At 42.9% G+C, this 14,377-nt stretch overlaps 1 protein-coding gene across 1 annotated transcript; it reads right to left on the bottom strand.

Moving 5' to 3' along the window:
• Positions 1-1,332: 1,332 nt before the first annotated feature.
• LOC132816663 (G-protein coupled receptor 183-like) lies at positions 1,333-6,549 on the bottom strand. Its single transcript, XM_060826517.1, has 2 exons — positions 6,458-6,549; positions 1,333-3,026 (listed from the first exon to the last, which is right to left on the bottom strand). Exon 2 carries the CDS (start codon positions 2,967-2,969, stop codon positions 1,935-1,937), a length of 1,035 nt encoding a protein of 344 aa, XP_060682500.1. The 5' UTR covers positions 2,970-3,026; positions 6,458-6,549; the 3' UTR covers positions 1,333-1,934.
• Between the last annotated feature and the right edge of the window lie 7,828 nt (positions 6,550-14,377).

The raw sequence follows: 14,377 nt of genomic DNA, 5'->3' as shown, positions 1-14,377 counted from the left end.
CTGATGTAAATATTTGCTTTCCAAAAAATAGTGTCAAGGGATCTTTTCTGCCCACCTGAGAGAGTAGAAAAGCCTTCAGTTTAATGTGCTATCTATAAGACAGCAACTTGTCAGTGTAGCATTTCCTCAGTCCAGCAATGAGACTGTCAGCCTAGATGTCGTGACCTGTAACCTCATGGCCTACATTTCTCCCATTCTTTCACTCCCATGAAGCCAGGAGGTTAACCCTAAAGTAATGAAGGGTGTAGGCAGGCACACCAAGAACAGTACTTTGCATACCTAAGCATGAGGTGTCGACTTGCTGAAGCCACAACACTTGCATCCCATCACAATAATGTTAAAGACCTTTGCAAGCACTTTCACCAGAAGTGGCAAGTAGATGATCCATCTCAGCTTCATCCTGAGACCCGCAGCATCCCAGGTGAAAGGCTTCAGCCAATTCGATTCACCCCACCTGATATCAAGAAACGGGTTGAGCACTGACCACTGCAAAGGCTATGGGCCCTGATGACATTCTGGTAATATAGCTGAAGACTTGTGCTCCGGAACTAGCTGTACCCCTAACCAACCTCTTCCAGTACAGTTACAACACTGGCATCTACCCAACATTGGCCGCATTTTTTGCTGTCCTCAAAAAACAAGACAATTCCAATCTGATCAAGTACAATCCTCTTGATCCATCAGTAAAGTAGGGGAAACGGTTGCTAATAGTGCAATCAAGCATCACCTTCTTAACAATAACCCACTCGCTAGCACTCAGTTTGGATTCCGCCAAGCCCACTCAGCTCCCAACCTCATCCCAGTCTTGGCTCAAACATGGCCAATAAAGCTGAATTCAAGTATTGAGGGGATTCTGACAGCCCTTAACATCAAGGATGTTTTTCACCGAGTGTAGCATCTAGGAGTCCTGGCAAAACTGGGATCAATAAGGATTGGAAGAAAACTGTCTGCTGACTGGAGTCATACCTGCACATAGATGGATATTTCTGGTTCTTGACTGACCTCTTGACTGAGGTGAGTCATCTCAGTTCCAGGACACCTTTGCAGGAGTTCCTCAGGGTGGGCCTAACCATCTTCTACTGCTTCATAAACAACCATCCCTCCATCATAAGGTCAGAAATGATAATTGCAATATGGTTAAAGAGCAAGTCAGAGGCTAGGGGTAACTCACTTCCCAAGGCCTGTCTACCATCTACAAGTCAGGAATATATGGAATGTCCTGTATAAGCCTGGATGAGAATGCTCCAACAACATCCAAGAAACTTTATATTGTCCAGGACAAAGCTAACACCCCCCTGCCCCCACAATCCACCCCTTTCAACATTCACTCCCTCCACAAAACCCCTGGCTCTCCCTGCCTGAAGAACAAGGACAGCACATATGTGCAAACTCGATCTGCATGATGTGTTCCAAGCCACAAACCATCTTCACTTGGGACCATAACACTGTTTCTTCACTGCCACGGGGCCAAAATTCTGAAGCTCCCTCCCTAACAGCTTTGTGGCTGTTTGTAGAGGTACAGGACTGCCATGGTTCAGGAAGACAGCTCATCACCACCTTCTCAAGGCCAATTAGGGATAGGTAATAAACGATGGCCAGCCTGTGATGCCAAGCACATTAAAAACCTGCTTCTTTGGGACTTGAACCCTTGACCTCTCAATTTGGATTAGCTCTGCAACTTAAAGGACTCTTCCCAGCTTCCAGCTCAGAATATGGGGTTGAATAACAAATGGACAAATTAACTTTACACAGTTTACCAGGATGAATCGAGAAAACAGATTATAAAACCATATCAGGTCATCTCTGGTAACCTAATGACTTGTGATACTTTGGCTTGAACTTGGCAAAGAATTGATACTGAGTTAGCAATTTTAAAAAAAACATTAGTATTCGTCATGTTTGTTCCAAGAATTTATGCAATAAATTGGACAGTGTCAATTGGCAGATCCTGATCCAGAACCTTGGACTTGGCTAATGGTAGCAGGAGTGCTGTTGTTTTCAGAGTTACTCTTGGTGGAGACAGCCAATGTGATGTGGCGTCTTATTATACCCAAAACCTTTCTCTTGTAGCCCTTAAACGCAAAGAAGTAGATAAGTGGATCGATGCAGCAGTTGAGGTTCATGAAGCAGACGGAGATTTGCAGGCTCACCTTGAAGACTTGCTGTTGCCAACAGCTCTGTTGGGAGATGAGCTTTCGGATCATGTACTGCATAATGGTGATATGGTATGGAGTGAAGCATATCAGAAACGCCAGGAGAACAAGCAAAATCACTGTGATAGCCCGTTTGTTCCGACCAAGTCTTTCGGTTAATGGGTTTTCCTTTGCCATCCTGCATAATTTCACGTTGACGCGTGAGTAGCAGAAGAGTATGACTGTCACTGGGAAGCAATATCCCAAAAAGCAGGCAAAGAGAAGCAGTTTGGGCAAGTTCTTATTTGTCTCAAAGTTAGGGTATTCCATGCAAGTCACCAAACCATTATTGTCCTTCGTCATCGTTACAAACAGCAAGGGCGCTGTCTGGATAAAAACAAAGAACCACACCGCACCACAGATGTATCTAACGTTATGTACTTTCCGAAACTTGGCAAATCGAAGTGGATGTACCACTGCAATGTATCGGTCAACACTCAGACAGGTCATGAACTGAATGCTGACATAGGTATTTATGTAGAAAATGACAGCAGAAATTCTGCACAGTGCTTCACTAAATGGCCAGTCAAATCCTCGGACAGTGTAGATTATTCGAGTTGGTAGAGCAAGAGTGAAGAGGGCATCCGAGATAGCTAGGTGGATTAAATACAACGTGGTTGAATTGATTTTTTGATGTTTTTGGCATGTAATGTGCAGGGCTAAAACGTTTCCTGTTAACCCAACAATGAGAATAACAATGTACAAGAAAGAAAACATGACTTTTGCTGCCTCATGATGCATGTAGACATCACAGGTTAAATTTGTGGAATTATTCATGGTGATGTCAAAACCAACAGAAACCGTTCAAGTCTGTACTTGGCGTAGTTCTTCCTTCTGTTAAAAGAAAAGAAGATAATGTCAGTGCATTGCAAAGGTTTGAGAAGGTTACTTTTTAGGACACAAAACATTGATAAATGCATGCATAGAGATAGAAAGAAAATTAAAGATCTTGGAGAGAGTGCAGATCAGATTTATCAAAACAGTGCCAGGAACAAGGGAACTCAAATCTCTGCAGAAACGGGAGAAGCTGAGACTGTTCTCCTTGTAGTGGAGAAGATCAAGGAGAGATTTCAGAGAGGTCTACAAAATCATTAAGGATTTTAAATCAAATTTGGTTTAAACAAAGAGGGCAGGGAACCGGGGGACACAAATTTAAGGAAATGGATTAAATAACCGGAAAGAAAGATGTGAAGAACTCACTTATCTAACAAGTTATGATCTGAAATGCGCTGCCTATGGGAGTTGTGGAGGCAGATTCAATAGCATCTTCAAACAGGGAATTGGTTACATACTTGAAAAGGAAAGTTTTCAAGACAATGGGGAAAGAGTTGGGAAGTGAGACAGATTTAATAGCTCTTTCAAAGAGCTGGCACCATTACAGTGAGTCAAATGGCCTCCTTTTCTGCATTATATTTTAAGACATTCGGATAATTGGTCCAAGTTGCTCTGAAGATGTTTAATTTTTTTGTAGCAATCAGAACTTTACGTCATTAGCAAATACTGTAATAATGCCACGGATCCGATTTATATAACAGAATAAATTGCAGAAATCCCAGGACATTTCTCTGTTGAACTTTCTTCCTGGGTAGAGCATTTTCAGTTTTCCAACACACCATGCCTTCATTTTGCTATCCTATCGCAACAACAAATCACCTATTCCAGAGATCAAATCGGTCACTGTCTTGAACATTCCAATGTGATTGAGCTTCCACACCCCTCATTCTGCAGCTTGCATACTTTGTACATGTTGAAATGTGTGTTGCTGGAAAAGCACAGCAGGTCAGGCATCCTTGGAGTAGGAGAATCGATGTTTCGGGCATAAGCCCTTCATCAGGAATGTAGGGATTCCTGATGAAGGGCTTATGCCCGAAACATCAATTCTCCTGCTCCTCAGATGCTTCCTGACCTGCTGTGCATTTCCAGCACCACTCTAATCTAGACTCAGATCTCCAGCATCTGCAGTCCTCACTTTCGCTAATTTGCACATTATGAGCTGGAATTAGCAGCTGGGTTATCAGTGGATATCCCTTATCACCCATTAGTCACCCTTTGGGCTTGCTGTGATGGCTCAAATTTCACTTGTACAGCAAAATAATACAGAATGCAGATATCATGACTACTGCAGGGTAACAAACTCTACAAAGCTGTGCACTCAATGTCTCCTGCTCTCTAACAAGAGAGAATGAAATCTTATCAGCATCTTTCATTTGAAAGGTCCTAATGCAAAAGGGAAACTGGTGTTGGTTGGAATGAGCTCAGGACATGGAGATTCATGGCTCTTCTCCAACTTAACAATTGTGGCTACAGCAGCTGATAAATTTCAGTGAGGGCATTCTTCCTGTGGCACAGATTTCTGACACAGATTTTAAAAGTAGTGGAATAGCTCCCTGAATACCCTGAGCGAATGAGGCCTCCCAAGAACACTAGCACTATTCCTCAATCCCCTTCCTCGTCTAGCACCTTACGCTTCTCTGTTCGTTCTCCCAGTCATTCTAAGAGGAAGGCCTATTCCTGCACCCCTGTCTATGGGAAACTGATATGTGCAGAAACATTGAATTGAAGTCCAAATCCTTCTGCCACGGGCCACAGAATACCCTGTGGACTTTAACATGGCTGCCAATAAAGTTGCCCGGATTAAAGTTGCGGATGTGAAAACTTGGGAGAATGCAGAGACCTGAGCACATAGTGAGACTGGGGGAGATAGCAGAAGCAGGAAGAAAGGTGAGGAAGGATTTGGAAACAAAAGGATGATAATCTTAAAATCATGCTTCTATAGTTTATTTGGGATTCAGGGTGAGTTTTCTATTCAAAACACTCTCAACAGCATTTCTGAGTTTTTGTAATGTTTATTGAAACTTCCTTGAAATTAATACATCCTACAGCCAAATGAACAGTTACACTGTATCTCAGCTCATTTTCCAATTCTGGCCTACATTTACCTATCCAGGAGCGCATTACTATTGTTACTTCCTTTTGCAGAGATAATTATGCACATAGAAAAGAGCCAATGTAAATACTCAGGGTTCAGGAAAAGGCATGTGAAGACCATAAACTTGTTTCTCTGCTCCAAAAAGCAAAATTAATTCCAAAATAATTAGTTTACAGCTTGCAACATTGCAGTTACTTCATCCACTTACCCATCATGTTTCACCCCACTCCACCGCCACCCACACACCCACCACGCACTCAATCGTATTCACATCCACCCACGCATATACCTTCACTTGATAATCACCATTGCTTAAACCGTACATGCTTAAACCGTACATGCCTACACACAATTAAACTTCTCTTCCACATTTGCCAATGGTTTTGTAACTTGGGGTTAACATTCGGACTAACTGTAGAACAGAAAAAAAAATCATTCAAAGTCAATTTCAGCCTGGTAAAGATAACTGGCTAGCATTACATAGCACGTACAGCATTGAAATCGGCCATAAACAGAAATTGCTGGAAAAGCTCAGCAGTTCTGGCTGCATCTTCAGAGAGAATTCGGCGTTAATGTTTTGGGTCCAGTGACCATTCCTCAGAGCTCAGAACTCAGAACTGGGCTCTGACGAAGGAGCACTGGAGCTGAAATGTTAACTCTGATTTCTCTCCACAGATACTGCCAGAACTGCTAAGCTTTTCCAACAATGTCTGTTTTTCTGATTTTCACCGTCCACTGTTCTTTCGTTTTTTTATTGAAACAGGCTGTTTGGCTCAAAGAGTCCATGCTGGTGTGTGTTATGTACCACATGACTCTCCTTCCACTTCTCTTCATCTCACTCTATCATTCTGCTCCTTTTTCCTTGATTGTTTCTCCAGCTTTCTCTTAAATGTGTCTATAGTATTCACCTCCACCACTCTCCGTGGCACTCGGAAAGTGTTTCTCCTGAATTCCCTGTTGAATTTATTGGTCATTGTCTTGTATTAGTGCCCTTGGTTTTATCTCCCTCACGCATTTTACAACATCCTCCATCCTATCCTATTAAACCCCTTCATAATTTTAAAGACTTCTAACAGGCCTCCCTTCAATCTTTGCTTTTCTTCAGACGAAAGCTCCCACTCTGCTTAACCTTTCCTGATACATATAAATTGTAAATCCTCATGTCAGCATTGTCAATCGATTTTCCATTTTCCATTCTCTCCACTGCTGCTACATCCTGCTTAAAATTACAGTTACCAGAAGTGTGTAACTCTATGTTATGACTAATGGAATTAACTGAAAAAAGTTGCAACCAATTTAACACTTTTAGCCCTTACTTAACCACATAAGTTCTCACCTTCTGCCCAGGTTTCCTCACGCTGTCCCTGAAGTCTCTGAAGAAATTCTAGTAGAAATCTGCCAGTGTTGAAAAGTGAGAGGTATTTGGCCCTCAGATGAGAGTTCAAATGTGTAACGTCTGTCGCTGTTTTCTTTTAACCTCACAATCAGTTCCATCTCTCTGTGTGGTTAGTTTTCAGTATTACACCAGCACAGTTGAGTTGCTAACCATGATCATCAGAACCACCTCTGCCTCATAGTTCACTGCAGATAACAATCGTTATTTTGCTCAAAATTTACGTATTTCTTTGCTCAAGAAATTATCTTTTATTAATCTGACCTTATTAAATTCAACACTGACGTTCTATCATTATTGCTATGATTGTTTTAACTGTATGAGTTGGAACTTTCCTGTAACTTCTAAAACAGTCACACAAAGCTAAAATGCACTTTTCCCTTGTAAACAGCTGGATTTTATGAATGTGCTAGAAGTTGTAGAACCTTTAAGATAGAATAAGACCAATGAGAACAAACCTTCCAGCTCAGTGAGCTAACTTACATACTTAGAATAATGACCCAAAGACCTGACTTGTCTCAATGAGATGAATCAAATTGTGCAAAGCTACTTCAAAACCAAAATAGAATGTAATGATAACTATGAGTATCCAACGTATCATTATAATGAAGATTAATAATCTGCATTTTCTTGACTTTGTTTTCAAAATTTGATCTTGGATTTAACCTTGCTAAAAATGGCCATTTTTCTCCCTCACCTCACTTTTTCATACTGAGTTTAAAATTTTACAAATGGAACATCATTGCTTTGTTGCAGCTAAGTGTAGTTATCCAGTCAGGATGGAGATTGGGAAATTCACCCATCAACGGCTCTGCATGGTTAGAAGTGACAGGGATTCATTTTCAGCACATGTTTTGTATCAAGCAACTATCCTGTCCTCTGTTGGAGTAGTAATCTTGCTTTTATTGAAAGGCGTTTCTGTGGTTTTGGTCATGAGTTCAGTTTCATTTGAACTCTGTAGCCCTCTGTAGTATGATCTCTAAATAGACGCCATAGACTGTTTGCTGCAGAGGAGATGGCTTAGCCTGTGTACTGCCATAAATCACATCCTGCCTCTAATTCACTGGTGGACGTAATGGTGCCAATAGACACTGTGAAAGGTAGCATGAAGAAATAGCATTGGAAAAGACACTACAATTTGGAAAGCTCAGCATCACTTCAGTCAGTGGAAAACGCAGTCAGTGATTCTTTGATGAGTAGTTATATAAGTGATTATTAAATGCATGACATATTTAGAAAACAAAATCCTTTTGTATCATGTTTCTTCTCTTAATCTACTTGCAAAGAAAAAGACTAGCCTTTATATAGAGTGATTAGATTACTTACAGTGTGGAAACAGGCCCTTCGGCCCAACAAGTCCACACCGACCCGCCGAAGCGCAACCCACCCAGACCCCTACATTTACCCCTTACCTAACATTATGGGCAATTTAGCATGGCCAATTCACCTAACCTGCACATCTTTGGACTGTGGGAGGAAATCGGAGCACCCGGAGGAAACCCACGCGGACACGGGGAGAATGTGCAAACTCCACACAGTCAGTCGCCTGAGTCGGGAATTGAACCCGGGTCTCAGGCACTGTGAGGCAGCAGTGCTAACCACTGTGCCACCGTGCCGCCCAGTGCTGGAAAGAGACTCAAGTAAAGATAAATGCCTAGTTTAAAATGAGGTGGTTGTTGTAAAATAGGAAATTTGGTGTATTACAATATCCCACAGACATGAGTTAATGACCAGATCATCTTTTTTCCAGTGTTGTTTCAGGATTTATGCAGTAAAATTACACAAGAGAAGGAGTGTAACCAAAGGAACTACAGGAAGATGGAAATTGCCTTTGCTGATTTTAAATCCATTGAGCACAATATTTCCTTTTGAGGCAGCACTGATTTCTTCCTGTCGCCACATGGCCCAGAAATAGCCTGCAGCAGCACTGGTGTTACACTGCAATATCATTGCAATGGATATGTTAGACACGTTATCCACTTAAGAATGATCAAAGGCTGAAGTAAGGCTTCAGTCACAAGATTGCATCAACATCCAATGCTCAACCAATATATTGTCCATGATTATAAGAATCAATGGGACTCAAAGTTTTAGTAGTAATGATTATTGTCCAAGAACAAGACCTCAGTTCATCTTTTTCAATTCTTGTGGTCCTATGCAACCCTCTTCACTTGCTTGTGGGAACTTCAGTTTCATCTAGACTCTAGACTTTTGTGGTATGATCTCTAAATAGACTCTGTAGACTGTTTGCTATAGAGTAGATAGCTTGGCCTGTGTATCGTCAGAAATCACATCCTGCCTCCAATTTACTGGCAGATTGCAATGAGCAATCTGACTAGGAGAAAGAACTTCATGAAGTAGTTCCCCATTGCCATAAAGGAAAAACAGTCCTGCTCCAGAAGGGTCCAGTCTCAATGCAGATGTAGTGCCTTTCATTTATATTTATACTTTGTCTTACAGTGAGGCAACACTTCAGGGCCTATTGATGATTTTCTCACATCACTTCTTTCCCTTGCTACTCCTTAGGGTGAAGGGGTTATTTATAATGAACAGATTATGCAAAATAAAAACCGAAAAAACTGTAAATCAGAAACAAAAATAGAAATTGCTGGAAAAGCTCAGCAAGTCTGGCAGCATCTGCGGTGAGAAATCAGACTTAATGTTTTGGGTTGAGTGACCCTTCCTTAGAACTGATGGCATCAAGGAAAATGTTGGTTTACATGCGGAAGACAGGGTGGGGGAAGGGCATAAGGAGTAAGATAGGTGGGGTAAGAGCCCAAAGTGGGGAAAAAAACAGTTGGGCAGACAAAAGAGTAGATAATGATTTGACAAGGAGGATGACTAGCTATTAATGGGACTGTTAGTGGCCAACAATGGGTGGTGTGTATGTGATAACAAGGCCTCATGAGTAAGGACAGGGGCCAGGGACATGGGAGCATTCAAGCCTTAAAGTTATTGAACTTGGTATTGAGTCCAGAGGTTGAACAGCCCTGAAGCAGAAAATGAGGTGTTGAAACAGATTGTGCCTTTGTTCATTTGAGTTTGGAAGGATGAAGGGTGATGTTATTAAAACATACAAGATTCTAAGAGAGTTTGACAGAGTAGTGCTGAGAAAATATTTCCACACGGGAAGTCTCAAACTAGGGAACATGTGAATGAGTTTATTCTCCCAGAGGATGGTGAAGGGAATGCTCAACCCCAGAGAGTTTTGTTTATAACATCACAGAAAATATTTAAAGCGGAGGTAGGTAGGTTTTTGAAATATTGAGGAATTAAAAGCTATGATGAGCTGGCATGAAAGAGGAGTTGAAGCTATGATCCTATTGAATGGTTGGTCAGGTTTGAGGGGTTGAATGGCCTACTTCTGCAGCTTTTTTTAATGTATGTATATTCCACCCGGAAGCAACCATTGGCTCTCATGGTTCCAGCTCTTCCACCATCATCATTGTACATTGGATGGTTCCACCATTATCCATGGATTGTAACCCCGAGCATGTGTTCCTTAATCTAGATTGTAGAAAGCTCAAACACAATGAGGCTGGTTAAGGATAAGGTCTACTTACCCCTTGTTATAACCAGTTAATCATTTTCTTCCCTCCCTCTCAGCCAAACATTTGTTACTTTTAGTTAGATGTAGATTTTAAAGTGTCCGAATCAAATAAGCCAGAAGAGACACATGTTCATGTCTTCTCTCTGTAGCTCATGATTCCTGGAGCAGATCACCAGCTCTGTTGCTGCGAGCTATAACTTGAGGGACATTTTTGTTGTGATTCTGTAAAACCATCAGTAAATGATTTGTAACTTGAGAGAGTGTAATGTTGTTACAGCTGATATTTCAAACCATTGTCAGCATACCTTCTTCCAAAAAATCGTCAGTCACGGGATTAGAGAATTACTGGCAGGACCAGAGTTGGTTATTGCTTGATTGTTCTTGAGATAGTAATGGTAAGCCATCATCCTGACGCACTGCAGTCTGGTTGTTGGAGGACTCCCACAGCCCTGGTTAGGACAATGGCCCAGATTTCTGACAAAATGATTGCGGAGGAATGATAATATTATTCCAAGTCAGGCTGGTGTGACTCCCTGTGGACTTGCAGGTGAATGTGTTTCCATCCCTCTGCTGCCATTGTCTTCCCAGGTAGTGAAGGTCACAGGTCAGATGTTGCTGGTGAAGGAATGTAACCCACTCAGGTTACAAATTTTGCATGTGAACATCTGACTATTAGACCGTAAGGTACAGGAGCAGAATTAGGTCATTCAGCCCATTGAGTCTGCTCCACAATGGCTGATATGTTTCTCAACTCCATTCTCCTGCCTTCAATCCATAACCTGTGATTCCCTTGCTAATCAAGAACCTATCTATCTCTGTCTTAAAGAAACTCAACTCAATAATTTGGTCTCCACAGCCTTCTGTTGCAACGAGTTACAATGATTCACCACCCTTTGGGTGAAGAAATTCCTCTTCATCTCAGTTCTAAAGGGTTGTTACTTCATTCTGAGGCTGTGCCCTCAGATCCTAGCCTCTCCTACTGGTGGAACCACCTTCTCCATGTCCACTCTATCCAGGTCTCTCAGTATTCTATAAGTTTCAATGCATTCTTCCTTCAACCTTCTAAACTCCATTGAGTGCAGATCTGTCCTCAACTGCTCCTCATTTGGCAAGCCCTTCATCCCCAAGATCATTATTGTAAAAACCGCAAGAACTGCAGGTGCTGTAAATCAGACTCAAAAACAGAAGTTGCTGGAAAACCTCAGCAGGTCTGGCAGCATCTGTGAAGTGGAATCAGAGTTAATGTTTTGGGGGTGGTGACCCTTCCTCAAAACTGATGGTTGCTAGGAAAGTGTCAGTTAATAGGCAGAAGCTAGGGAGGGGGAGGGGTGAGAAGCAAATGATAGGTGGGATGAGAGCCCAAGGAGAGAGAAGAATAGTTGGACGGACAAAGGAGTGAATAATAAACTAGCTAGGAGGGTGAATAGCTGTTAGTGGAGACTGTTAGTAGCTAACATTAGGTTGTGTATAATGAGGATGAATTCCTGATGAAGGGCTTATGCCCGAAACGTCGAGTTTTCTATTCCTTGGATGCTGCCTGACCTGCTGCGCTTTTCCAGCAGCACATTTTCAGTTGTGTATAATGGCAGACGATGTGATAACAAGGCCTGATGCATGCAGTTGGGAACTAGGACATGGGAGAGCTCAAGCCCTAAAATTATAGAGCTTAACATTGAGTCTAGAAGGCAGCAGGGTTCTCAAGTGGAAAATGAGGTGCTGTTCTTCCAGCTTCTGCTGAACTTCGCTGGAGCAATGCAACAAGCCTGAGACCGAGATGTTGGTCAGGGAACAGGGTGGGGTGTTAAAGTAGGAGGCATCTGCAAGCTCAGGATTTTTTGGCAGACGGGAAGTAAATATTCTACAAAGTGGTTGCCCAGTCTACACTCCATTTCCTCGATGTTGAGGAGAAAACATGAGCAGCGAATGCAGTGGACTTGATTAAGTGATGTGCAGGTAAAATGCTGCTTCGCCTGGAAGGTGTGTTTGGGTCCTTGGATACTGAAGAGGGAGGAGGTAAATGGCAGGTGTTACACTTTCAGCGGTTGCAGGGGAGGGTGCCATGTGGCTGAGAAGGGTGTTGAGAATGAAGGAAGAGTGGACCATTGTGTCCTTGCGGAAGATGGACAAGGGAGGTGAGGGGAATATTTTTCTGGTGGCGGCATTTCACTGGAAGTGGCAGAAATGGTGGCTGATAATCTTCTGAATGTGGATGCTAGTAGGATGGTAGGCAAGGACAAGGGGACCCCTCTTGCTGTTACTGGAGAGAAGAGAGGGGGTGAGGATGGAAGTGCAGGGGATGGGTCAGACCTGGTTGAGAGCCCTGTCGACATCAGTGTTGGGGAATGCTCGGTTGAGGTAGAAAGTGGACATTTCAGAGGCTCCTTTGTTGAAGTTAGCATCATTGGAAAAGATGCTACGGAGATGGAGGGATTGGGAGAATGGAATGGAATCTTTACAGGAAGCAGGGTGCAAGGATGTATAGTCCCAGGTAGCTATGGGAGTCGGTGGGTTTCCCTGGATACTAGTGGCCAGTTTGTCCCCAGAAATGGAAACAGAGATATCAAGGAAGGGAAGGGAAGAGTCAGAGATAGACCAGGTGAAAGTGAGGACTGGGTGGATGTTGGAAGTGAAATCAATTAATTTTTTTCAATTCTGGACAAGAGAGAGAAGCAGCACCGATGATATCATTGATATATCGGAGAAAATTGTGGGTGAGGGCTGGAACAGGACTGGAACAAGGAATGTTCCATGCACCCCACAAACAGGCGGCATCACTAGAGAGCATGCATGTACTCATGGCCACCTCATAACCTGGAGAAAATGAGAGGAGTTAAAAAAGAAATTGTTCAGGGTAAGGACAAGCTCAGCCAAGCGGAGGAGGGTGGTGGTGGGTGGGGACGGTTCAGGCCTTTGCTCCAGGAAGAAGTGGAGAGCACTGAGACCATCCTGGTGGGGGGTGGATGTGTTAAAGGGATTGCACGTCCGTGGTAAAGGGGAGGCTGCTGAAACCTGCAAACTGGAAATGTTGAAACTGGTGCAAAGCCTCTGAGGAATCGCGGATGTAAGTAAGCTGGAACAGGACCCTGGAGAAAAGACCAAGTGAAGGTAGGAAGAGATGAGTTCTGTGTGCTCAGAGCAGGCAGAAATAATGGGTCTGCCCAAGCAGGCCTGTTTATGGATTTTTGGAAGCGGGGCTAGGAGACTATAAGCTTGGAAGCAGTGACAAGGGGAGATCTCCAGATGAAATGAGGTCAGTGACTGTAGTTGATACAATGGCCTCATGTTCCATTCTTGTAAACCTCCACTGGACCCCTCCAAGGCCAGCACATCCTTCCTTACATACTGAGCCCAGAACTGCTCACAATATTCTAAATGCGGTCTGACCTGAGCCTAATACAGACCAACACTACATTTCTGCTCTTGTATTCTAGCCCTTTTGAAATGGATGCTAATATTACATTTTCCTTTCTAACTGCCAGCTGAAACTGCATGTTAACCTTAAGAGAATCCTGAACTAGGATTCCTAAATTTCTTTGCGCTTCATATTTCTGAAGCTTTTCCCCATTTAGAAAATATTCCATGCCTCTATTCTTCCTAAGTACGTAGCTTCACCCTTTCCCACATTGTACTGCTTCTGTCACTTCTTTACCCAAGCTCCTCACCTGTCCAAGACCTTCTGCAGCCTCCCCGCTTTCTCAATGCTCCCTGCCTCTCACCTATCTTTGTGTCATCTGCAAACCTAGCAACAATACTCTCAGATTCTTTGTCCAGATTGGTAATATGTAATATAAACAGTTGTGGTCCCATCACTAACCTCTGTAGAACTCTACTAGGCACCTTTATGTCACTCTCTGCCTTCTGCCAGTCAGCCAATCTCCTGTCAATGCCAGTTCCTTACCCCTAATACCGTGGGCTCTTATCTTATTTAGCATCTTCCTGTGCAGCACCTTGTCAAAGGCCTTCTGGAAATCCAAATAAATCACATACACTGGCTCTCATTTGTCTAACTTACACATTACTTTCTCAAGGAAATTTAACAGATTTGTCAGGCATGACCTCCCCTTTATGAAATATGCTGACTCAGCCCTATTTTGCTATGTACTTCTAATTCTCCACAATTTCATCCATTATAATGGGGTGGCACAGTGGCTCAGCGATTGGCACTGCTGCCTCACAGTGCCAGGGATCTGAATTAGATTCCTGCCTCAAGTGACTATCTGTGTGGAGTTTGCACATTCTTCCTGTATCTGTGTGGGTTTCCTGTGCTGTGTGCTCTGGTTTCCTCCCACAATCCAAAGATGTGCAGGTCAGAT

Source organism: Hemiscyllium ocellatum, chromosome 6, assembly GCF_020745735.1.
Source record: "Hemiscyllium ocellatum isolate sHemOce1 chromosome 6, sHemOce1.pat.X.cur, whole genome shotgun sequence".
Taxonomy (NCBI): Eukaryota; Metazoa; Chordata; class Chondrichthyes; order Orectolobiformes; family Hemiscylliidae; genus Hemiscyllium; species Hemiscyllium ocellatum.
This window is presented reverse-complemented; position numbering and strand designations above follow the sequence as displayed.